At 44.6% G+C, this 23523-nt stretch overlaps 1 protein-coding gene across 4 annotated transcripts in view; it reads left to right on the top strand.

Moving 5' to 3' along the window:
• The window catches only part of GOLIM4 (golgi integral membrane protein 4), a 78044-nt gene that overhangs the window by 44112 nt on the left and 10409 nt on the right, over positions 1-23523 (top strand). Inside the window, exons 2-12 of one of the 4 annotated variants that reach the window (XM_038583817.1) lie at positions 2547-2621; positions 3977-4026; positions 5289-5342; positions 6722-6872; positions 10348-10430; positions 10947-11030; positions 13877-14035; positions 16311-16664; positions 18490-18701; positions 19398-19477; positions 20877-20986. In XM_038583817.1, the coding sequence (XP_038439745.1) occupies positions 2547-2621; positions 3977-4026; positions 5289-5342; positions 6722-6872; positions 10348-10430; positions 10947-11030; positions 13877-14035; positions 16311-16664; positions 18490-18701; positions 19398-19477; positions 20877-20986 (1412 nt within the window). Of the gene's footprint in view, positions 1-2546; positions 2622-3976; positions 4027-5288; positions 5343-6721; positions 6873-10347; positions 10431-10946; positions 11031-13876; positions 14036-16310; positions 16665-18489; positions 18702-19397; positions 19481-20876; positions 20987-23523 lie in introns of all 4 variants that reach the window. The other 3 variants (XM_038583816.1, XM_038583819.1, XM_038583818.1) reach the window with 3 other exon arrangements.

Here is a 23523-nt window from a genome sequence, read left to right as displayed (position 1 = left end):
CCTTCCCACTGGGGAGCTCAGGTGTGCCTGGGGCATCCTGTTCTTGCCTCTGGGATGTCATGATAGCACCGTCACGGACTTGTTCCCCTGTAAATGTTTCCCACCTGATTGAAATTCTCAAAGTCCATGAGCCTGCAGTTTAGGGCTTGGCTTAGTGAGGTTCTGTAGTGCTAATCTTTTCTTCCCTTGCCTTGTTCCAAACATCATTCCAGATGATACTGTTAGTACCCATTCAAGGAACTTCTTGGTTTTAGTAGGGTTTGGACACTGGCAGATGGACTTATCTGCCATAGAGACTTATTTGGGGGGAAAAATGTGATTTTTTAACAATGGACTTACAAGCAAGCTTAGAGTACAGCTACGTTTAGCTCAATTTCATACCCCCGTGCCTTCGTCCCTGTGATGTCTTCCAGAGGTGCCTGTCTCCCGTGGCACACTTTTCTATCGAATTGCTCTTCCTTCTCAAAGCCAGCCAAGAGATGACCACCTCTGAGAAGTCTTCCCTCACCCCTCTCCCATCCAGGGCTCTTCCTTGACTTTCCTTGGGCTTAAATATGCTTTTATTGTGCTAAGTGTATTTAGCTCTAATTATTTAAAATTCACCTCCCCTGTCCACTGTGTTACACTTGAGCTGCTTATGGCCAAGGCTCATGGCGATTCATTTCGCATTCCTACTCATAATGTGCTTCCAGATACATAGGGGCTCAGTACGTGCAAAGTTGTATTAGATCCTTTATAACCATAGCACTGGGGGGAAGGGGTCATCTGGCAAAGAAAACAGAACACTGGTGGAAAAAAAGACCAAGGCAGGGATTGCTGCGATGACTTGTAAGAGGCTGGGGAGGACGAGGAAGTTGAGATTGAGGCATACACCTGCCAGGGGATGACACCAAGCCAGTTTGGGTGGTAGTAGGCATTCTGAGAGTTGTGCCCAGAGATGTTAGAGGTGTGAGTAGAGATAGGGGTTGTGGTAGTGGTAGAGGGAGCCCGGAGAGTGGAAGGTTTCTCTGGGATGACAAGATGAGACATGCAGGGTAGGGAGAAGCCCGAGGGTTTGGACACTGGCAGATGGACTTCTCCCAGGAGATGGCAGGCACCCTGGGAGGAGGACAGTAGTGGCTGGCAACTGGCAGCTGTGACACTGGAGAAAGGGCAGGAGGGACAGGGCGTCCCTTCAAGTGACAAGGAGTTAGAGCAGGCGTGGGGGTGGGTGGGTGGAGTTGCTGTGACCTCGGCGCTTTGGGATGGCCAGTAGTGTCAGGCAGTTGTATGTGTTGTATCTGGCGAGTCAGCGATGGGTGATTCAGTTGTGTCTTAGGGTAGCCAAGGGAAGCCAGACGCTGGTAGATGAACCAAATGACAGGTTTGGCTTAGTTTGGCACGGGATTGAGGTCATATGTGACCATAATGCTGCACAAACAGAGGATTCAAAGCAAACACCAGAAATTCAGTTTTTGCCATTCCCCCCCTCACCCTTCTTGGCCTGTACAAACCACTCTGTGAGGTTGGGTTTTCAGTCCTGGAATGAAATCTTAGCACAGACCTGGATGCTTCTTGACATCTCAGATTTAAAAAAAAAAAAAAAAAGTATTAATAACTTGTATCCACAAACACAGTCTCGGCCTAGTAAGTATTATGTCTGGTTTAGTCCATCTGCATACATTTTATTATAGAAATAAAATAGCCATTTAATTATTTTATTCGTTCCAAAGTAAAGCTTTTCCCACTCCTCCAGCTCTTGTTTGCTGTAGATGTGAAGGCCGAGGTGGGGAAGAGTTCTGCTGAGCTCCTCGTCCCTGTTTTCCCTCTAGGACATCCAGACTACCTCTCTCTTCCCCCGGCATCGCTGGCTCTTCAGAGTAGACAGGGCAGGTGGGGACAGGCCAAGTCCAGGGGCGTCTTCCAGCCTGACCTCACTTTGCTGTTGGCTTCCTGCAGATGTGAAGCTGACGTCTGTAGGTTCTCTGTAGGGTCCCTCCCCTCTTGGCTTCTGTGGCTCCCTCACTGTGTTTTCCTTGATGTAGGGGAGACGCACGGTCTCTTTCATGCCAGTGGGGGTGCGGCCTTCGTTCAGGTTCAGATCCCGTGGACTTGGCAGCACTTAGGGGGTAGCTAGGTGGAAAAGCCCCGGAGTCTCCAGCAAACTAAGAGAGGTGGGAGCTAGAAATAGAGCTGTGGGGCACATGGTGGGAGAGGTCCAGACAGTGGACACATTGGCCCAGGAGAAGACGTGGAGCCTCGTATTCGACAGATGCTCGTATTTGAGAAGCAGGAGAAGGAGCTGGAAAAAGAAGGTGGAAGGAAGCCTCTTTCAGAGTATTGTTTTCAAAGGTGCGGACTGTGCAGAAGTCAGCTCAGAATTAGGTCTGTTGTGACTTTTTTTTTTTTTTTTTTAACCCAGAACGTGGAACTTAAACATGTATACATTTTTATTTCAATCGTGAAGACCCCAAAGTGTTTTCCTCCCTCTGTTTGGAAAATTTGATGTTATCTTTACTTTAGAGTTTCTAATTCTTTGCCGACAAATTTTAACTTTTTTCTTTCAGTTGTGTATGAACACAGATCAAGATTAGAGAAATCCTTGCAAAAGGAAAGACTTGAACATAAAAAAGCAAAGGAAGGTAAATATGAAATGCAGTTTGTGTTCTGTGTTTTTATCATACTCCTCTTTGAAACATCGCGTGCTTGCTTTACTATTTCTTTGTTGTTGTTAAGAACTTTCTCAGATCAGCCCTGAGTCAGTTTTATAAGTAGACAGAGAAAGTCAAGCAGTATGTTACGCATTGAACAATACGGTAATTCCTGCTTAAGATTGGATCCCGAATCTTTCATTCACTGCCACCTTGAGGCAGTTCATAGCATTGGTTACACATATTATATCAGAAATAAACAGCTTTAACTCTGAATATTACACACATATGTCACTCATCCCCGAAAATTCTGGCCATAGATATCCGAGAAGCAACAGCATGTGTTGCCCGGAATATGACACATTTTATACATTCATACACATACACAGGCATACAGACATTTATCTATGTTTGCAACATAACACATTGATCACATCTTATGGTGTCTCTTTTGTTTTCCTCTGCAGGGTGTCTTTTAAGTTACACACTTGTTTTTATCTTGTGAAGGCTTTTGTTGGCACAGCTGATTGGTTCAATTTGGAAAATTAGCGTCTAGCACAGGCATTGGGCAACCCATTGACTTTTAACAGAATTTTTCTATAAAGCATAGGCTCTATACAGCTCGTGATTGGAAATCATCCACATTCTTCGTTTGATTTATTTGCTCGTGTATTGTGAAATCCTGTGAGGAAATATAAGTTAGGTATTTTGTCTCATTATGTTGGCGTGGGATGGAGGGAGGGAGTGTGGGAGGGCAGGATGGGTTAGGATGTTTTACTGACCCTCGGTTTAAGCCTGTATGAAGAAGAGGAGTTTAGCATCATTAAAATGCTTTGATAGGATTTGGATTTTCCTTGTCTTTAAATGCAGAGTGATTTTATAGAGCCATCTAGTGGATAATAAAGCCTTAAGAGCATTAGAGATGGGTTCTGTGGCTTGATTTCTCTTTTCAAGTCCTGAATGATTTTAGCGTGCCATCTAGTGGACAGCAGTAAATCATCTCTGTCTTCAGATGTGCCTCATTTTTTTTTCCTCCTTAATTTCAAGGAGAGTTAATCACAGAGTGCATGTTATAAATTCACTTCTAACTAATTGGTTATAATGTATACATTATTTATTCAAGATGTACAGCTTTAAAATAAAGCTGAAAATTATCTAATAGTTTTTTTCCTAGTCTTTCTAAAGCATTGAGAGGCAAAACAAAGTAGGCTACCAAGCCGATTGTTTTTAAACCTAAAATATTTCCCACAAGTGTGTACAAAATGTGCTTTTATTCTTTTAGATGTTTAAAAATTCCATAATGAGTTAATTACACCCCATTTTCTCCATTTTTTTTTATTTTCTAGATTTTCTTGTTTATAAGTTAGAAGCACAAGAAACACTAAATAAAGGAAGGGTAAGTTGGGGGTTTTTTCTTAATTATTTTATGAAAAAGAGAGGGAAATAATAGTGGCAAAATCTTTTACTATGTTGATCATAGGACTATAGGGCTGGAGTGTGTGTGTGTGTGTGTGTGTGTGTAATTTATTTATTTTTTGCTGCTAAAAGAATCCCACAACATTACTGTCACTTGCACAGTCCAAATTAACTGGAGACCAAAGCAACTTTTTCTCTTACTCTAAGAAAATCATATAAGCATTGGTTGGATGAACCATTGGCATCTTGGGGGTATTAAAATCGAGAAGGGTCCGTTCCTTGCATAGCTGGGAGGCTGTCCGCTTTCAACTCGTACTTGCTTTTAAAAGCCCCAACTAAAACTGTGTGCTTTCTGTTGTGCATTTCGTAACACAGTTTCTCTGTCAAGTAAAAGAGTAAAGCAGTAAAATAAAGCGATGGAGCAAAATTGCAGTTCATTTTAGGAATTGTAAAAAAAAAAAAAAAAATGGGGGAAAAAAAACCCCAACTCTAAAGGGTTGAGGGTGTCCTTGGGCTGGAGGTGGGATAGAGCGGGGGGCGTGGCGGACAATGGAAATGTGGGGGGTCCGTGTGTAACCGTGTCCTGCTGGGACACAGACGAACCCACTGCATGGAACATGGCCCAGACTCAAGTTTCAGTCCTGGCTCGACTTCTAAAGGAAATGCTTGCCCTCCGCTTATTGCTTATCCTTTCTCAGTTTCTTCAGTCTGTGAAATAGATTCTCATTTGGGTGGAGTGATAGATGGAGAATGCCGTACCCCCGAAGCCCCGGGAAGGAAAGCGCCTTCTCTCTCCCCTTCCTTAAGCCTTGCAAAGCCTGTGAGGCCTGGCCTGGCCTTCGCTGGTTCATCGCCACAGCCCCCCGGAGCCCCTGGCACAGGGTGTTAGCTGCGCGCGGTGACTGTGTCTCGGGACAAGTGCCTTGTGCCTCTGAGCCCTGGTTCTTCGCAACTTGAGAGGGGACATAAATCATTTCCAGGGCCCTGCCAAGCTGCTCGTTTATGAAGCCATGCCTTGCTTTTTCTTTAACTAAAGTCTAGCAAACTTCCAGGAATGTTAAAACTTCATTCCTGCCGTTAAATAAAGAGCCGGCCCTGGAGACATCCTGGTTCGAGCAGGGCATTCATCATAGCTTCTATGAGTGAAACAAATGGAATTCTTCTGTTAAGTGCTTTAAGCTAGTTTAGCAAGAGAGCCAGAATCGTTATCATCGTGTTAACTATTTTCTTTTCAATTTGCAGCAAGATTCCAATAGTAGATACAGTGCGTTGAACGTGCAGCATCAGATGTTGAAAGTGAGTCATTTAACGTTGTTCCTCATGAATGAATGAAAGAATTAACTGAGTAACTTAAGTGATCAGGGAAAGCTTTTACAGAAGATTGATTTGTGTGGTAACGTGGAACATTAAAGTCACATTTGCAGTAAACACGATGTAGAATTGTGACGTGTCCCCTCCTCTAATCACCCCAGTTGCAAAAATCACGGTCAGCTTATTAATACATTTTCTTGTAAATCAGTCTGTCTGGTCACCTCATTTAAAATTTTATTCTTCTCTTTATCCTTTAAGGCTTTTTTTGTTTGTGTCTGCTTGTTTCATGTCTCACAGTGGTCTTCCTTAGACGTTTCTGTGATCCCCGGTGCACCAGAGGCAGCAGACAATGAAACGCCTCCTTCATGTTACCGATACTTAATGTGTCCTTTCACCTACCCCAGGAACACAATTTATATTTAAAGATTCTCCTTCCTTGGTTCTGGGGTAAAACTCATTATTGTGTGTCAAGAAGACTTAGAAAGAGAGAGAGTGAGTGGAGGGGAGAGATTCATTATTTCTGTCAAGCTAGAAGAGAGGAGTGGATGCCATCCAGTGTTCTGCACAGCGGGGAAACCATGCCCTGATCTCTAGGCCTCCAGCCTCCCTTCCTCCTCCGCCTCACTTTTGGTTTGGCGTGGTCTTTCCTCCCATATCAGGAGAGCAAGTGCTTTTTATTGAAGCCAGAACCTTTCCTACTATCCAGAAAGCTGTGTGTGGATTAAGGCACACTGTCCTTTCACATTTAAGCATTTGGAGACCGTGGGATTTATCTAAACTGTGATCACAGCATGGTGTTCTGACCCAGAAGTAGGGCAAATAATCATTCTATAAACAATCTATTATTTCCCCCAAAGGGAAGGAAATCTGTTTTTTTTTTTTCTTTTTCTTTTTCTTTAAACTGGGTTACCCAGAGGGCTGAAATTTAAAGAAGGGAAATAAAAAATGTTGCTGGGAAAACATTAGATTGAAAGAGGAAGCCTGGAATATCCATAGAAGGATAGTTTTTCCATTAGCTTTACCCTGTCTCCACAGCAGTGTGAGTCCAGGGAGTTGCCCCGGATCCTTCCCCTCCCCTTCTCTCCTTGCTGACTTCTAACTTCTTGTTGTCTTTACCGACGTTGGAAATTGAGGAGAAGATTATTTTTGGCCAGGATACCCAACACTTGATTTGAAATGTGAGGGAAATGGAGGGGGAGCTGCCCAAATTAACAGCAAGCCTGAGGAAGACAAAGCCTCCCACTTCATCTGTCGGTGGGCCGGGGGTTGGGGGGGTGGGGGGGGTGGGGGGAGAGATTGAGGCGCTGTCAGCTGGGGTGTCATTTCGAGAATGTGCATCTCTGCTCAGGTTCTCATCTTCGCAGAGTCAACACGAAGAGCTGAAGAAGCAGCACAGCGACTTGGAGGAAGAGCACCGCAGACAAGGAGAAGACTTCAGTAGGACATTTAATGACCATAAGCAGAAATACCTGCAGCTACAGCAGGAGAAAGAACAAGAACTTTCTAAGCTAAAAGGTATTTGCGAGTCTGATTAGCTAGTTTACATGGAAATAACTACTCCTGTAATGTTTCAGTAAAGTAGAATTTTGGTTTTTGTGTTTTTTTTTTTTTTTTTTTTTTTGCATGGTGATTGGTTCACATTTATCATGTGGCTATTTATAGGCACGTATTTCTTTGTAACATGTCACATTGATCCTTATCTCTTTGGGTTTGTTTAGAGAAACAGGATAGAGTACTTGGTGTTTCTCGATGGGGTACACTGGCCACATCGGGCAGGGCCATTTTTATGTGTGCTGTAGGATATTTAGTATCTCTGACCTCTACCCACAAAATGCCATCAATGCTTCACATTCAGTGCAACGATCAAAATTGCCCCGTGCATTTCCTAGTCTCCAAGGGGCCAAGAAATCTACCTGTTGATCGCTAGTAGTAGCTTGGAAAAGCTCAGGATCTAGAGTCAGACTGCCCTGGCGAGACTTGGCCTCTTCAATTACTGGTTCTACGACCATGGGCAAGTTGTATGATCACCACGGGCCTCATCGTCATCATCTGTCAAACTGGGATATTCAAAAAAAGTTACCAACCTCGCAGGGTTTTATGTAAAGCACCTAGGACAGTTTCTGATACATGATCACTGTCAGCATGAGGTATTTTCATGGTATTCTGAAACAAATGTATCACTCTGAGTGTATGTAAAGTCTGGAAAAAAGGGAAATATTCTGCAATCAATTATCCAGGTGCTTAATAAGTTTGAAGTGCGACAGTTGGTTTAAAAAGTCACATGGTGCTCGTGAAAACAATGGTGAAATCCAAGGAACGTCTGTGGTCCAGTTAGTTATACTGTGCCAAACTCTATTTTTATTTTATATAAGATACCGTCATAGAGGGAAGGAATCTGATAGGTACTTTAGACCTCTCTGTACATTTTTTTTTGCATTGTTATGTCTATAAGTATTTCAAAATAATAAGTTATAACAAAAAGGCACATGAGAGTTAAGTAGCCATTGAGGTGGATTGCAGAGGGTTAACATGGTCCTGAGAGATCTGGGCCAGGTGTCAGCCGATAATACCCACGAGCTATAGACACGCAGGACACGCAGGGCCGTCGGTTGGCTTGTTGGTGGTATGGGCACATGGTGGAGATCATGAAGATAACAGAGAAAAGTCCTCACAAAGGTAATATAAAGCGTGTCTTCTTACGTCTACTTGGTATTATTTTCTTTGAAACAAAGGGCAATTTAGAGTAAAATTTTAACAAATTATATGTAGAGGTTATAAATCAGAACCGTGGAAAAGAGGAGGACACCTGTACGTGAGTTCTGCGTACTAAGAGAATTTAAGCCTCGTAACCTGGCCTAAATTTCCTGGCAGCCAGGACAGAAAGGGAAATGCAGTAAGTTATGGGCCTCTTATCAGAAAGAGAGTGTACCTACCCTGTGGGTGGGGCAAGGGAGGGAGAAACAGAGAGAGGGAGAGAGAAGGGGGGAGAGAGAACAGTATTTCCAGTATCAGTTAGTTTTTGGGAGAAGTTTCTGAGAGGCCTTAAACAATAGGGTGTGACAATGCCTTTGATGGCACTTTTATGAGCAGTTCCTCCGTCAGCACTTCCGTTCAATTATGATCCTTTGATAAAAGCTGCGGACAGTAAGTTAAAGCATATTGCGATGGAGGCAGGTCAGTAGTGGCAACTCAGGCGTATAATCCAGGTAGTCTCTGGTAAAGTTCAGTGTGATGCCAGGAGAGAGTTTAGACTCCCTAGGGAGATGAGCCAGTAGCCTATAAGCTTAGATAATTATTCTTTTCCTTCCCTGTTATAATAATAGCTGACACTCAGCTAATGTTTACCATGTGCCAGGACCAGGTGAAGCTCTTCGTGCGGTTATTTTATTTAATTCTCATAACAGCCTGTAAGCTGGGCATTGTGTTTAGCCTAATTTAACAAATGAGGAAATTGAAACCTTCATAAAGTTAAAGAACTTACTCAAGGGCAATACATTTAAGGCACAGAAGCAACCACCATTGAGTTTATGATGGAAAACTCCTTTAGAAGCTAGCAGTTTGGGTATTGAGTGCACCTGTCTCTGTGTGTGTGTGTGTGTGTGTGTGTGTGTGTGTGTGTGTGTGTCCTAAAGCCTCATCCAGCCAATAGCACGCTGACAGTCCCCATGGTATTCCCCCTTGATTCCCAGTGGTATTTTGACCTTCGAGTCGAAACCTTTCCTACCTGTTCTTGACCTCTCCCCTACACCCAGTCAGCAATCCAGAGTTCAGGGGCGAGGCGGGGACCCTAAAGGAGTAAAAGTGGGCAGAAAATATGGTAAGAGATGGTGACGGACACTTTTCTCAGTGCTGAGTGCCGCGCTGGAGGATTAGGATTTTGTCTGCAGGGGGTGACGTCCACTCAGGGATTGTTTGCCCAGCGCAGTGTAGACTCAGACCTCCTGTCCCAGCAGTGTCGTTAACAGCATCCCCTTTCACTTTCAGAGGTGTCTCCCGTTGCAAAATGAATTAGAATGTTCCCTGCCACCATTCAACCTCTGCTGAGTATTGTCACGTGAGAATTGGCCTCGTGTTGCCAGGTCTTAGTAGACCCAGATCCTTGATTTCTAAATGGTTCAAATGTGGAACACTCTGCATAGGCCCACACTGCAAGACTGCAAGGGCCAAAAAAAAAAAAAAAAAAAAAAGAGAAAATGAGTTGGATTCAGCCCTGGGGCTGCCAGTTTATAACATCCAGTGTCCAGAAACAGCAAAAGTGAGAAAATCACCAAGAGGGTAAGAGAGGTGGGCCTGGCGTCTTTACGTCACTGAGGCTGTTCCTTGAGCAGTGGGCTTGAGGTGGGAGAGATTATAGGACTTCCCTTGGGCAGCTATAGTCTCACATTGTTGCCCTGGAAAAAACTGTCCTGTCGCTGTTGGAGGGGGAATTTGCATCAGGCAGGAAAGAAAATAAGAAATATATAAGAAATAAGAAAATATACTTAGAATTTTTAAACAGGTAAGTGGAGTTTCTCTCTGTCTCTTCATTTCTTGAGTTGTCTTTGTACTTGAAGTACTTGATGGGGTCTGTGGAGATTATTGGTTCTGTGAGAAAAAGGATTTGTACTCTTTGAAACTTTCTTTTTAATTTGTGGAGAGACTCAAATCTTATAGCATCCATGCCCATTACACTTTGTTCCTGAGGACCTGCTTATTGACAGAAGTCCTTCATTTTCAACTCCTGACTAATTAGAAATTCTTAACTTCCACACTGTGTAGCTTCCTTAAAAGTATTTAAACTCCCGAACCAGATTGTATTGGAATATCAAGCTGAATCCATGCCACATCCCAAAGTGATACAGTTGTCGTTGATTGGGCATACTGTACGGAGTTCAAAACAAATCCTAAAAATAGTTATGTGAAGTTCTAGATATGAAAATAATGGGATCCAAAGCCAAAAAAAAAAAAAATCCTAAGGCTTTATGCATGATTTTTTTTTTTCCGCAAATAGAAACCGTGTACAATTTGAGAGAAGAAAACAGACAACTAAGGAAAGCACACCAAGACATGCACACACAGCTTCAAGACGTCAAGGTAAAACAAGACGGAGCGTTTGCTTGGCATTGGCCTGCTTTACTCTGTAGAATGGCTTGACTAGTCAGCCCTTAAGTGACCTGCATTACAAATCCACACTGTTATTCTGGGCTTTGCATAAACTAGAATGTGCCCAGTACTTTGACCACTTCTGCCCTGTAAGCTAAAAGATGGTCTGAAAAATCCAAACGTTTTCATTAGTAGCAAAACGATTCTTTGGCTAGGTGGTTGCCTTGTAATAAGCATTTTATTTGCCAAGGTTTATTAATAATGAAATATTCATTCCTTTGGTTTTGATCTCATTGTAAAGGATTGTGATACTTAGGTGTAGCGCATTTTCGGTTTCAGCAAATCGTCCTCTCTCTCCGACGATTTCTTAAACGTAGCAAGTGTCACCAGAACAGCAGACAAGCAGACAAGCAAGCTGCCTTTGGGTGTTCATACCACTGTCAGCAGCGGAAGAAGAATCTGTCTGGGAATGCTAAATCTCAACATGTAACATTCTTTTTTGTGTAGCAACAGCATAAGAATTTACTCTCGGAGCATGAACAGCTTGTAGTGACTTTGGAAGACCACAAGAGTGCACTAGCGGCTGCACAGGTTAGAAGGGTAGCCGCCTCTGTGGGTTCTTGTCACAATCTGCTTAACATTTCCGAATTCCTTTATGCATGTGGTCTCTGACAAGCCAATCTTGAGTGAGTTCCTTCGGACACACAGCTCTCCTGATCCTGAGGATCATGCATGCTTTCGAAATTCAATCAAGAGAATATGAAATCAGTCCTTTGATGAGGTTTTGCACCGGTAGTGTGGTACCTGTGACCACTTCTATCCTACACGCAATGGGCTAATGCTTGTTTAAATCCCAGAGATGGTCCCATCTGTATGGTCTTTTGCCACTCTCTGACCTGTGGTGACTCTTCTTCTAGGATCTACAGGATTTTATGATGCTAGCTCCCAACTACATGACTGTCAGACTTTTTCTTCCATTCCCCCCTCCTTCGCTCCCATATTCCAGCCTACGCACGCTCCTTTTATGACCAGCCTTAGGTGTTCTTGGTCAAATTATGGAAAATAAGAGACCTCATGTCAATGGAGAAGGAAAAACAGGAGTCATAAATTCTGTTTGTTCAAAGCCTAGAACAGCCCCTGGCACAGAGCAGGCCCTCCGTGCTTATGCACTGAATGTGCAAGCGCACGAATACAGGTGTCGGAGAGCTTATGAAAGCGATACCATACTGTGTTTTACAGCTTTCTAGGAGATGCAAGTAAATAGGAATGGCTAGCTTAGCCACTGGGTTTGCACTTTTCTACTGTGGAAAGATTTAAGAGGAAAACCAGCTATCTGTCCTTAATCAGGAGACCGTGTATTATTTTTTGTCTTTATAAAATTATGAAAAGCATAACATGCTGGGCCCTGACCCATCTCACAGGCTGTAGCATCTGTTTGTGGGACTTGTTTTCAAGGTAGTCATTGGATATAATATCTCCCTATGAAGCGATAGCTGTGTGGTATTATTTTACACGTGTACAAATTAAATGGACTTTAGGAGATTGTTTCACTTAAAACCTTCTTTATACAATTTTTACCAAGTATTACTTTATTTGAGGCCGTTTTTCATGCAAACATTGTGACAAACCGATTTGAATATTCTGTGTGCTGTGATGGCCACAAATCTCAGACTAAGCAACAGCCCAATTTTTAAATGTAGCCGAGTGGGGGAAAGCAAGAACAAAATAGAATTTGAGTTTACAGTGTGTCTGGGATCATCATAAGAACTTTTCATACAGGATTTTATTTAATGTTCACAGTCTACTTTATAACATTGTGCCCTTTTTTATAACCAAATGCAAGGAAGTCAAAGGGAAAATAGCTGGCCTAAGATCAGCGACCAGAACTGAGGTTAGAGCTTAGGTCCTCTTGACATCACGGTCACGGGTAACTCATAAGCTGGTGTTTTTGGAGACTTCCCTGCATCAAGTTAGCTGGGCCTTGTCCCAGACCTACCGAGTCATAGTTCCTAGGATGGGGGCCCCGGAGATTGCATTTTTAACACGATCCTTCATGATTCTCAATGCACACTAATGTTTGAGAGCTGCAGCATAACTGCTTTCAAATATGTATCTCGGAGGAGGAGAAAGAAGAAATATTTACGAAAAGTGTCACTATGTGGACAGATGTCTTTTTTTAAAGATTGCCTTTGACCCTCTAAAATTGGTATGCAAGTGTTTTGATAGATCTCTGGGATAAGGGCCACTCACTGTTAGCCATGTGGCATACCTTTGTACGAATTATAAGGAAGCGCTCCCCTGAGACAGATTTCATAAGAAAACTTCTTCACCTTTGTGTGAGTTGGAAAAAGAATTTAAAAAGGCCCCTCTTCGTCAGGGTGGAAGAGCACTCGCTATGCCAGGGTGCACGGCTGGGGCAGCGGGAGCGCCAGCTGGATTCCAGCCTCCACTCAGCTGCTCTGTTGTGCGCACTGTCTGGGAAACTTGTCCAGAAAAGAGTTCTGTGGTTTTTGTGTGTGTGTCTATGTAGGTGTGTGTTTACACACATAGAATCTCTGTTTTAGGACAACAGTGTTGGTGCATATGATGAGCTAAGTATGAGCAGTGTCTATTGATTTTCTTAGTTAAGGTATTTGATTTTTTTTCCCTGCCTTTCTAGCTCCTGGTATGAAAAATATTGTGCACACACACACACACATACACACTGCACCACATATACACAGATACGCCCATATGAGTATATTGTATTTAATACTTACATGAGTACCTTTATCACCTTAGAAGAGGGAAGGTTCACAACGAGGAATAAAAATCTAGGCTCATTTCATGCCTACGCTGTTGCCTTCCTAAATCTGCAGAGCACAATACCAGAAGCCTTCTGGAGAGTGAGGGACCCTATTTGAGTACAGGTTGATGGAGGGGGTGGGGAGTAAGGGGGTGGCCTGAGCGATTTATATATATATTTACTTATTTTAAACTTCGGATTCCTTTTCACTGGAAAACATTACTCAGACCAATTTGGTAAAAGATATCTGCGCTTGTATTTATATAATTGTGTGAATTTTTAAACAGATTTTTTTTAATGCTATAACACTGGTTGCAAACTGCCTTGTGAATAATGGTATTTATACCACAAAGTTATTTATAAGAATTCTGACTGTTTAACATAGCATGAGAAACTAACATCTGTCTTAGATATTTTTTCTCTGTTCCCTTGATGTCTAATTCTCATTTGCATGTGCTTAAAAATGGGTAAGCATGTCCAAGTAAGAATAGCTAATGCATGGAAATAATCTGCATATTTTTCCTAATTTGTACGTACGTAAAATATCTTAGCCTAGGCTTCCAGTGAACCCTAATGTCCATCCATGAACGATCATGTCTCTTTCCCTCCTCACATTGTACAATTGGCATCCGGTTGTGCAATGTATACACAGACGCAAGTTGCAGAGTATAAACAGTTGAAAGATACTCTGAATCGGATTCCAAGCCTTCGAAAGCCAGAACCAGCAGAGCAGCCGAATGTGACCCAGGTGACACATTCTCCACGAGGCGACAACACAGCCAGGGAGAACACAGCCGGAGAGCCACGGGAGGTAAGAGGCGCCAACTGCTCTTCCACGGTCGGGTCACTTCCCCGTCATGCTGTCACCAGGTGAACGGCTCTATATATTGCCACCTCTTCCTGTGCAACAGTGGTTCTCAAATTTGCACGTATATCGGAGCCCCCGGCAGAGCTGTTTTAACGCAGATAGTTGGGCCCTAGCCCAGAATTTCCAGTTCAGTTATTTTGGGATGAGGCCTGACGATTTGCATTTGTAACTGATTCAGCTGGTCTGGGGAGGATGCTTTGAGAACTCCTGCTATAGTGTTTTCTGGGAAGGAAATACTGGCTTTGTTTATTCAGGTGGGTTTATTGGTTTGAAGAAGCTGTTGTGTCTGAAGCTTTTTTTTAACCTCTTTTTGTTGTTCTTGTCGTTTGGCTTTTTGGGGGGGTGGAGTGAGAAGACTGAATGATCATGAGGGTGTTGACAGCCCACTCGTGTTGAAGTTGCTGATACAGTCGAACTTGATGCACTGCTAGGTCCACACAGAACAAGCCAAACGTTGTATTTAAGAGGTCTTTATAAAGCCATCAAAGGTATGAGTGCTAGTCTCTTAATCCACCCTTTTTTTTTTTTTAATTTCTGCTTTTCATAAAAATTGAGGTTTTGCCGAAGACTATCTTATAAGAGGGACATCCAAAGTAGGGTCATCCTTATCTTTAATTCTCACATATTGTTGTTTTAATCACATGCATAAAAAATGGCAAATATGTCTATGTGTCTCCCCAAGGAAGTTGTTTTTAACAGTGAATGTTTGAGAGCTGTGTCCTGAGTTACCATCTTATGGGAATCATTCAGTTGCTGTGAGAGGACCTCATGGAAGCCTTCATTCCTTTACAGACGGGACCTTCTGTGTCCTTCTGGACCCTTGTCTGCTACTATTAAGAAGACATGACCAGATCCCTGGCCTGGGAATTGGTTCTGTTCTCTCTCCTGGTCTCACTACCAGTTTACTGGATTAATTTATCTTTTAATGCCTTAGACCTTCAGTTTTTTCATCTGGGAGGTGGGGTTGGTAGTTCTCTGCTGTCACCTTTCTCATGGGAATGGCTGTGGAGATAATTGGCACGTATCTGAAAGCACTTAGGGCCCCTTAGAGAAATATTTCGTATAAAGCCAGGGCAGTATTAGGTCAAACGTGCCAGGTATGTGAGGACATTGGTAAGACATATCTCCAGAAGTTGTCCTCAGATGTCTGAGAGAGGACTTTCTTCCTCCATTCATTTCACTCATTCATTCATTCATTCAATTAATCAATCCAGTTTCTCAGTTATAGTTTTGCTAATTTAAGAAGAGGGCTTCACGTTTATTTCAATTTGGAAGAACAGTCTGACCAAAGAAGATTGGACGAGGGGAGGAGTGATATATTTTCTTATGATATTGTATCATCTCTTCTTTGCCCCTCTTTTCTAAGTAATGAAGATCACATGGAAATCTCTGAAACTTTAAATCCAGGAAAATCCATTTAAATCAACCAATTTTAGAAGAGGAGTCCTCTGTAAAAAGATATGCCTTTTTTTATGTTGACTTTTCTGTATTAGCGATACAAAATACAAAATATTTCCTCTGATCTACGAGGAAATGCTATTTAGTACATAAAAAAAATATTTTCTTATATTTGGTTTAATGAGCACTATTTGCAGCTACCATGGGCATCTATTAGTAATGGCAATTTTTTTTATTAGTTAATAAAAAATAAACCCAATTCATCTTCAACTTGATCTTGTCCTTCTCTTTTCAAATTATATATTTTTTTAAAGTTTTATTCATTTAAGTGATCTTTACACACCTCCATGGGGCTCGAACTCACAACCCTGAGGTCAGGAGTCACACCTTCTTCCAACTGAGCCAGCCAGGTGTCCCACTCTTTCAAATCCTTATTGAAAACAGAATTTACATTGAAGCAGGTGACATAGACACTGCATTACTTGAAGGCTGAGGGATTTTTTCCCTTTTGTTTTAAAGGAGAAACAGGAGTTAGATTGCTTTTGAGGGAAGGGTCTGCTGAGATGTGGTCACGTGCAGGCTTTACTTTTGAACTACTTAACCGTATTGTTTCTGAGATGAAATTTTGCTTATGTTCTCTCTCTTTTATAAGTGAGATTACATAGTGAGAAGCGTTAAGTGACTCCACTGCAGCCATACTTTTCAGTGAGGACTCTCTACTTCTAGACGCCAGGGTTTTGCTTATGTTGTAACCCCATAGAGATTATGTCACTGTTTTCAAAATGGAAGAGTGTCATTTCCAGTGATGTGCTTGGCCTAGGTGTCTCGAAATAGTGATGCGTGGCAGACACATGAAGCAGTTCCCAGGAGAACAGAAGAATCAAAACTTTACCCTCCCACCCAGAAGGAGGCAGACTTTCAGGCTCCAGCAGATCTGAACCAGCACGACGCGGAACCCCGAGAACCCGAGGAGCGGCAGGTGGAAGAGGAGCACAGAAAGGCCCTGGAAGAGGAAGCGATGGAGCAGGTCGGGCAGGCTGAGCATCTGGAGGAGGAACACGATCCATCTCCAGAGGAGCAGGATCGGGAATGGAAGGAACAGCATCGGGAATGGAAGGAACAGCATGAAGCCAGAGAAGAAGCCAACCTTCTAGGGGGTCACGCTCCGGCTGAGGTAAGAGGTCATCCACTTCCTGTCCACCAGGATGATGTTTTGTCAGCTGGGATAGGGAACGTGGCTTTGCTTGTAAACACTGAAAAAGCCTCCCCATATCTGACAGTCTCTCAAATAAAAATTGAGGGACTTCACTAAACGTTGAATGCACATGCTTAAGCTTTCTATTGTAATGTTCGTGGCTTAGCTGCTCACGTGGCTCAGGAAGATGCCCGGTGGGAGGAGAAGGCTATTGTCGGTGTGTGTATTTTCTTTGCGAGCAGCACATCACAAGGGAGCATCACGCTCCCTTCCTTGAGCAGTAGGAGGAGGCATGAGCGCCTGACTGGGCACTTCCCAGAACGTGCTCAAGTCCCACCAGCATCTTGAGGCCGAGAAGGGTCTCATTTTCTAGACTCAAAAGCCTCCCTCTCCCTGTTCATTTACTATCAAATGGTAGGTTGGCTTTTGCACATTCATCTTCAAGGTGGTTATTAGGTTGTCAAAAGGCTGATCTTAGCACTTAAGAATGCCCCACTGGGTGAGTATGTTTAACCAGTCCCTGCTCTGGCTCCCCCTACAGAGCCTGCCTTCTCACAGAAGTAAGGCTTTTTCCCTTTAGAAAATCCATTTTTATGAGACATCATACTTTAAAAGAACTGGAAGCAACACTGAACGCAGAGGGCTGTCTCTCTTCTGCTGTCTCTAAGCCGATACCTAGCCGTGGGCTACTTGGCCTTTCCATAGATGCTGATCACCTTTTATTTATGACTCTGAAGCTTTGTGTGGCCTCAGACTCTAAGACTTCAAGCTGGTTGAGGCTCTGGGCTGAGTAGATGCAAAGGCCTCTGTTGTACTTCCACATTGTTGCGCACTTCGCATGGAGAAGCCTCTCCCAGCCTTGTGTCCCTCATAGCTTTCTTCAAAAGTAATTCCCCCGTCGGTTTGATTTCCCTCACCCCTGCACCTTCTTTCCTTTGGTGAAAATTGCTTGTGCTTGTGTTGGTTGGGAGAGAGGGTGGGCAGGAGAGAGTGGTGGGTAGCCCAGTGGGGAGCAGAGTTTAAGGATTCCTGCATCAGTTCTTCCTTTCATTGGAAGGTACTTTGTTCTCATGCATTCTCTTTTTCTTTGAAGACTTTTTTTTTTTTAAGATTTTATTTATTCATGAGACACACAGAGAGACAGACACAGGCAGAGGGCGAAGCAGGCTCCATGCAGGGAGCCCGATGTGGGACTCGATCCCAGGACCTCAGGATCACGCCTTGAGCTGAAGGCAGATGCTCAAGTGCTAAGCCACCCACCACCCTGGCGTCCTGAAGAATTTGGTCTTTGTCTCTCCACAAATATCTGAAATTGGCTTTCTTTTTTCTTTCCTTTTCCTTTTCCTTTTATCTTTTCTTCTTTCATTTATTTATTTTTCTTTTCTCTTTTCTCTTTTTTCTTTCTGGCTCAGGGTAGCCTGAGATTGGTTATGCACTCCTAGTATTAATTGGCATCCTTGCATCTTCAACTCTTCCTGGAAGCACTGCCCCAGTTAACGTGAAGGTCCCCAAGCGCCCGCTTACGGCAGAGCCTTGCGAACATAACACTTAATTACGGTCCAAAACGGCGTTCTTCTGTTGTGTCCCCTTCCTCGTGAGAGGGAGCACACTGAACACCTGCCGGGACGCCGGCCACTCCGGGCGATCGAGGGTGGGAGGCAGGCGCCCGGGGCCTTTGCATCTACTCACCTGACTCCAGGGGTTCGCTCCGCCGGCCCTGCCTCCTGAGCCTGTCGTGAGAAACGAGGCGGAGGCGCCCCAGAGGTCCCGATGCCTTGCTCAGCTGCAGCTCGTTGTCCCCCAGGTGCGTCCTTCGGCCGGGCCGGCCACCAGACTCCGACCGGCGTCCGAGGAGCAGCTGGAGCAGCGGCCGAGGGAGCAGCAGGAGGCCGGGCGCCAGCAGAGGCTGCAGGGCCACGCGTGGAGGCAGCGGCAGCAGCAGCTCCTGGCCGGGGCGGCCCGGCAGAGGCAGGCGGGCCCCGAGGACGGGCGGCCGCGGCCCCCCGAGCAGCTCCGGTAGCCTCCTGGCCCCGCCCCGTGTCCTCCTTACTTATTTTTAATTTCTGAAGATCTTATTAATAGAGAGACAGAGTGAGCGAGAGAGGGGACACAGGAGGGACAGGGGAGGGGGAGAAGCAGACTCTGCACGCAGACTCCGCCCTGAGCTGGGAGCCCAACACGGGGGACTCGAACCCGGGACCCTGGGATCATGACCTGGGCACACCCCCCCCCCCTTGATCCCATCAGCAGATGGCAGTAGCTTTGTGTGTGTGTTACCTGTGAGCCTGAGGGGCTCCCCTGGCTGGGGCAGGACGACGACTTGAAAGTTAAACGTCCAGATGTTTCATTTTTAAAACAAATGTTTTTTTAAACATTTTAAAATAAATGTCCCTCCCCCCCCCCCCCCCCCCCCCGATTAAAAATGTTAGGTCTCTAAGCTTAGTGTAGCTCTCAAAATAACCTAGCAGGTTTGGTGATGACTGTGTTTTACTTCATCACTTCAAAGGTGTCTTCACTCTTTCAAGGCATCCTTTGAAATCGTATCTGGAATCCTTACGAAGCCTGATAGCAAAAGGTGTAAAAAAAAAAAAAATCTGACTCTTTAAGAAAACGGGGAAAAATGCATTTATTACTACCGTTAAATATAACTGACTTATGGCCAGTTGTGCTCCTTAATTTGTCACTGGACTGATCATGTTTGTGCCGTTACAGGCAGCAAGCTCGCTACGATGCTATGGATCATGATATCGTCCAGGGCGCGGAGGACCAGGGCATCCAAGAAGAGGAAGGAGGTGGTGAGACTTCTTAGATGATGCATATGTTAATTGGATTACTTGGTAATACAGATTATCAACCCAGTGCAGTGGGCACGTGTGAGTACACACAAGGGAGGTCTGTGTGCTGCGTGTCTTTTTTTGTTGTCGGTGTTAGGTGTTTGCCAGTCCTCCGGAACGGTGCTCGTTGGTGGCCCAGACTATTCGAGATCATGTATTTCCTTTCTGATGTTTTTCCTGTCGTTTAGGCTTTTTGTATACGGAACTGTTATTTCTGACACATTATCCCCGGGCTGCTGTACTCTGGGAAATGGCTCCATTTTCACCTTACCTTGAAAGCCTTTGGATCATTGCCTTTAAAAGTTTTTCAAATTAAGGCAATAGTAGCTTTCACTGGTGGTGAGCGGCTCCTGTGTAATTTATCAAATATCACTTGCTGTGTAACAACTAGAAAGTAGCCTCTCTGGCAACTCTAACACTCAGACAGGTATCCTTTTTTTAAAAGAGCCTAAAAGAAGGTGATTACCCAAACTCTCTGCATAGCCTCTTCTGATATTTTATAGCCCTTATAGTCAAGGAATCGTTTTCCTTATGTCCCCCTGTACGGCACTTTAAGCTTTTTTGTTCCATTATCAGTAAGACGGGAGAACAGTTTGCTCTCTTATTTATTTAATGAATCCCTTGGTGCACTTGAAACCTGATGGTAAGTTACCTTGCATCCCTATTTTCTGTAAGCTAAATACTCTCTATATACTTAACCTTTCCTCTCACAACTTACTTAAAAAGTTGTTTGTTCTTCGCTTTGTACGCTCTTATCTAAATTCCCTTTATGGAAATTTTTTTTTCCCCCGGAAAAAAAAATTACGTTTTGCTTTAAGCAGCAAGTAAATGTGTGTGCGAGATGCATCTTTGTGGTGGCCGCCCTCATCGTTGCCATATCGGACCACACAGGATGGGCTAGATTGGCTTTGAGCTCCACAGATGGGGTTGTTCTTTCTTCCGTCTCCTGAGACGTTACCATCTTCTTCTGGTTCCCTGCTGTTTCCTCTCATGGTACCCCAAATCAGCTGATAATAGCAGCAGCATCCAGTGGACTGGGCTTTCCTGTAGTGAGGAAGTTCTGGTTATCGTTTGCATCACAAGGAGGGGGGGATGCAGCTGCCCTCATAAATATTTGTTTTAGAAGGTAAGCATGGCATCGCTTACCCACGCTATCTCCTGAGACACACAGTCTGGGGAAGGGAACATAGTTTTATTCAGAAAAGCTGAGATGTATGCTTTGCAGTGAACTAGCCTCTCTGGAGGAGAGATTGGGTGAAGTGGTCTGGAGGAAAGCCCACTGGGGGCTTTTCTGGGACTGAAGGGGCACAGTCCCGTCCGGTTCACCTGCACTGATGTCATCCCTTCGATTTGCTAGCCTATGAGAGGGACAACCATCACCAAGATGAAGCAGAGGACGACCCAGAGAATGGACGTGAGCCTCAAGATCACGGGCCCCACGAAGCCGATCCGGAGTCTGAGGCAGATGTAAGTGTCCCCTCTCTTGGTCACCACACTTGGAAGCCCCCAAGGCGGGAAGGAAACTCAAAGGTTTGCCCGACACCAAGCCTCTGGCTCCAGCTCCGGCTGCAGATGTGTCTGTTATGTCGGCGCAGAAGGAAGGTGGCTTGTGTGATGGCATAAGCAGTGTCGCTAACTGTAAACCGAGGGTGCTTGTGTGAGGAGACCGGCCCAGAAGTTGTTCCGGGAAAACGTAGGAGGAGTTTCCCTCTGCCAACTTCTATATTAGTAAAAGTAAGACTGAGAAAAGCAATATTGAGAGGCTCGAAATATGCAGTCATTCTGAAAGATTTAAAAAAAAAAAAAGAGCAAGTGTGGGAGTTAGAGAACTGGAGGAAGGAAGCTGACCATTAGGGGCCCATTGACCAGCGCGCTGGAGCACTGTGTGTGTCGTGTGACTGTCATCTCCCAGCAGGCAGGGACCATTTTAATTAATAACATCGGTAAGGACGTGTAGCTTGAGAAATGAAAAAAAAAAAAAAAAAGACAAAACTGCTCAAGTACCATGGGGCTGTAGCAGAATTAGAATATAAATTGGTAGAGACCTACTAACGGGGAATGTTCTTTGTGTTTCCTGGGAGAGGACCCCGACCAGGCAAGCAAGTGTCCAGTGAGTGTGTTCTCGTGCATGTGTGTAGATGCGTTTTACAACTTACTGTCCTCTTGTGCTAGTAAGTCAACTACTGTGCTTGTGAAATTCAGTCGATGCTGTCATATGGGTCTTGCTTGTATGGAAAGAGGGATCCATATGGCTCTGTGACAGTCATTGGGAAAGCTTCCTGATAGCCACCTCAAGTCCCCGGGTGACTTTTCTACGTGTGCGAGGCTGTGGCAAAGCACAGTCCTTCTGTGGTCACTGGAGCCGCGCTTGTGACAGTTCGCTCAGGAAAGAGCAGGTGCTCCAGAGAGCAGGACACAGCTAGAGACTGTGACAGGACGAGAGTCTGTAGTCACAGCGGCAGGGGAGCAGGTGTGCCTGTCTGAGAGGGATGGAGGGGCAGCAAAAGGACGCCTGTTCCAGGCACCTGGCCTCTGGGGCCTGCCGTGTACCTTTGGCTACTTGACTATAACCCTTGACTCTCCCGTCAGCGGTTGACAGGCTCTGGAGAACACACTGGTGGCCTTCCTCCCATTCCTTCTTTTAATTAGAAAGTGTTAGTCTAATTGTCTCTCTGTCTCATCTATTTTCAATTTTTTTATATAATTAAAAAAATTTTGTCTGGCTTCACTGAGTTATAACTGGTCGTCCGTTTGATTTGGATGGAACAACCTTGCCTATTCAACTTTATTTATTACTTGGTTAGGGTTGGACCCAAACGTACTTGGTGTGTACGTTTTGTGGGCCCTTGCAAAAGCTTTGGGTACTTTTTTTCCTGAAGAGAATGTGTTACGTTTTCCCCATGCTTTCACACGCACTATCGATAATGCACAAAAAGAAATCTTTACAACAAGAGATTGTGGAGTGATTGGCGTCGTGTGAAGGTGATGCTTTGTCACTCTATATTCCCAAGAAGAGTGTCATCTGCACTTGCAAGAAGTGTACAACCGGGGGTGTGCGCACAATAAGTCAGCGAGACCGCGCGCTGAGCTCTTGACCACGTTCAAGGCTCCGAGGTGAATTGGATTGGAGTAGAATCGTGTTGTCCGGAGAACACCGACAGAGACCAAATCTCACTCTGAGGCCTCCTCTCTGGGCAGCATTTGCCACTTCGGTTAAGTGTCCTGTTGGTGACCCTGGAGTGATCAAGAAGCTCCCGCAAGCATTACCGTTTCTGCCCAGCTCGGGCTTTAAAATCTGAATCTTTATGAGGACATGCATTATTTTGAGAGGTGCTCTGGGAGTTTGAGTGGAGGAAAATAGAGATGATTCTCAGGTTGATATCGTGAAGGGCATTTGTGGAACAGCAAACCCGAGAGCTGCTGTGCGGGACGGCGGGCGGGGGAGAGGTTTTTCAAGATACGTTGCTGAAGACTGGGTTAGCTCGTTTGTGTGTGTGTGTGTGTGTGTGTTTGTGTGTTTCCTCCTGTCTCTGGCTGCTGCAGTGTCTCTCTTTCATGGTGGTGTGTGTCGTACAGAAATTTGTTCCATGCTAGAAACTGAGTGCTTGCATTTGGCTTAGCCCCTTGTCTCCTCCACAGCCGCTTTCTTGGGTCCTCTGTGGTGGGGCCTCCTCGCTCTTTGCCTACTGTCCACCCACTTAACACGTGAAACATTGCTTGTGTCTGTATCAAAATCAACATACTCACGAAAGGAGTTACAGTTTGCCCATCTCCATCCCTCATCTTAATGATTTCTCCTACTTGGTCTTTTAGCTTTTTTTTTTTTTTTTAATGATAGTCACAGAGAGAGAGAGAGAGACATAGGCAGAGGGAGAGCACATAGGCAGAGGGAGAAGCAGGCTCCATGCACCGGGAGCCCAACGTGGGATTCGATCCCGGGTCTCCAGGATCGCACCCTGGGCCAAAGGCAGGCGCTAAACCGCTGCGCCACCCAGGGATCCCCT

Source organism: Canis lupus, chromosome 34, assembly GCF_011100685.1.
Source record: "Canis lupus familiaris isolate Mischka breed German Shepherd chromosome 34, alternate assembly UU_Cfam_GSD_1.0, whole genome shotgun sequence".
NCBI classification, from domain to species: Eukaryota; Metazoa; Chordata; class Mammalia; order Carnivora; family Canidae; genus Canis; species Canis lupus.
Note: the sequence above shows the minus strand (reverse complement) of the source record. Positions and strands in the feature narration are given on the sequence as shown.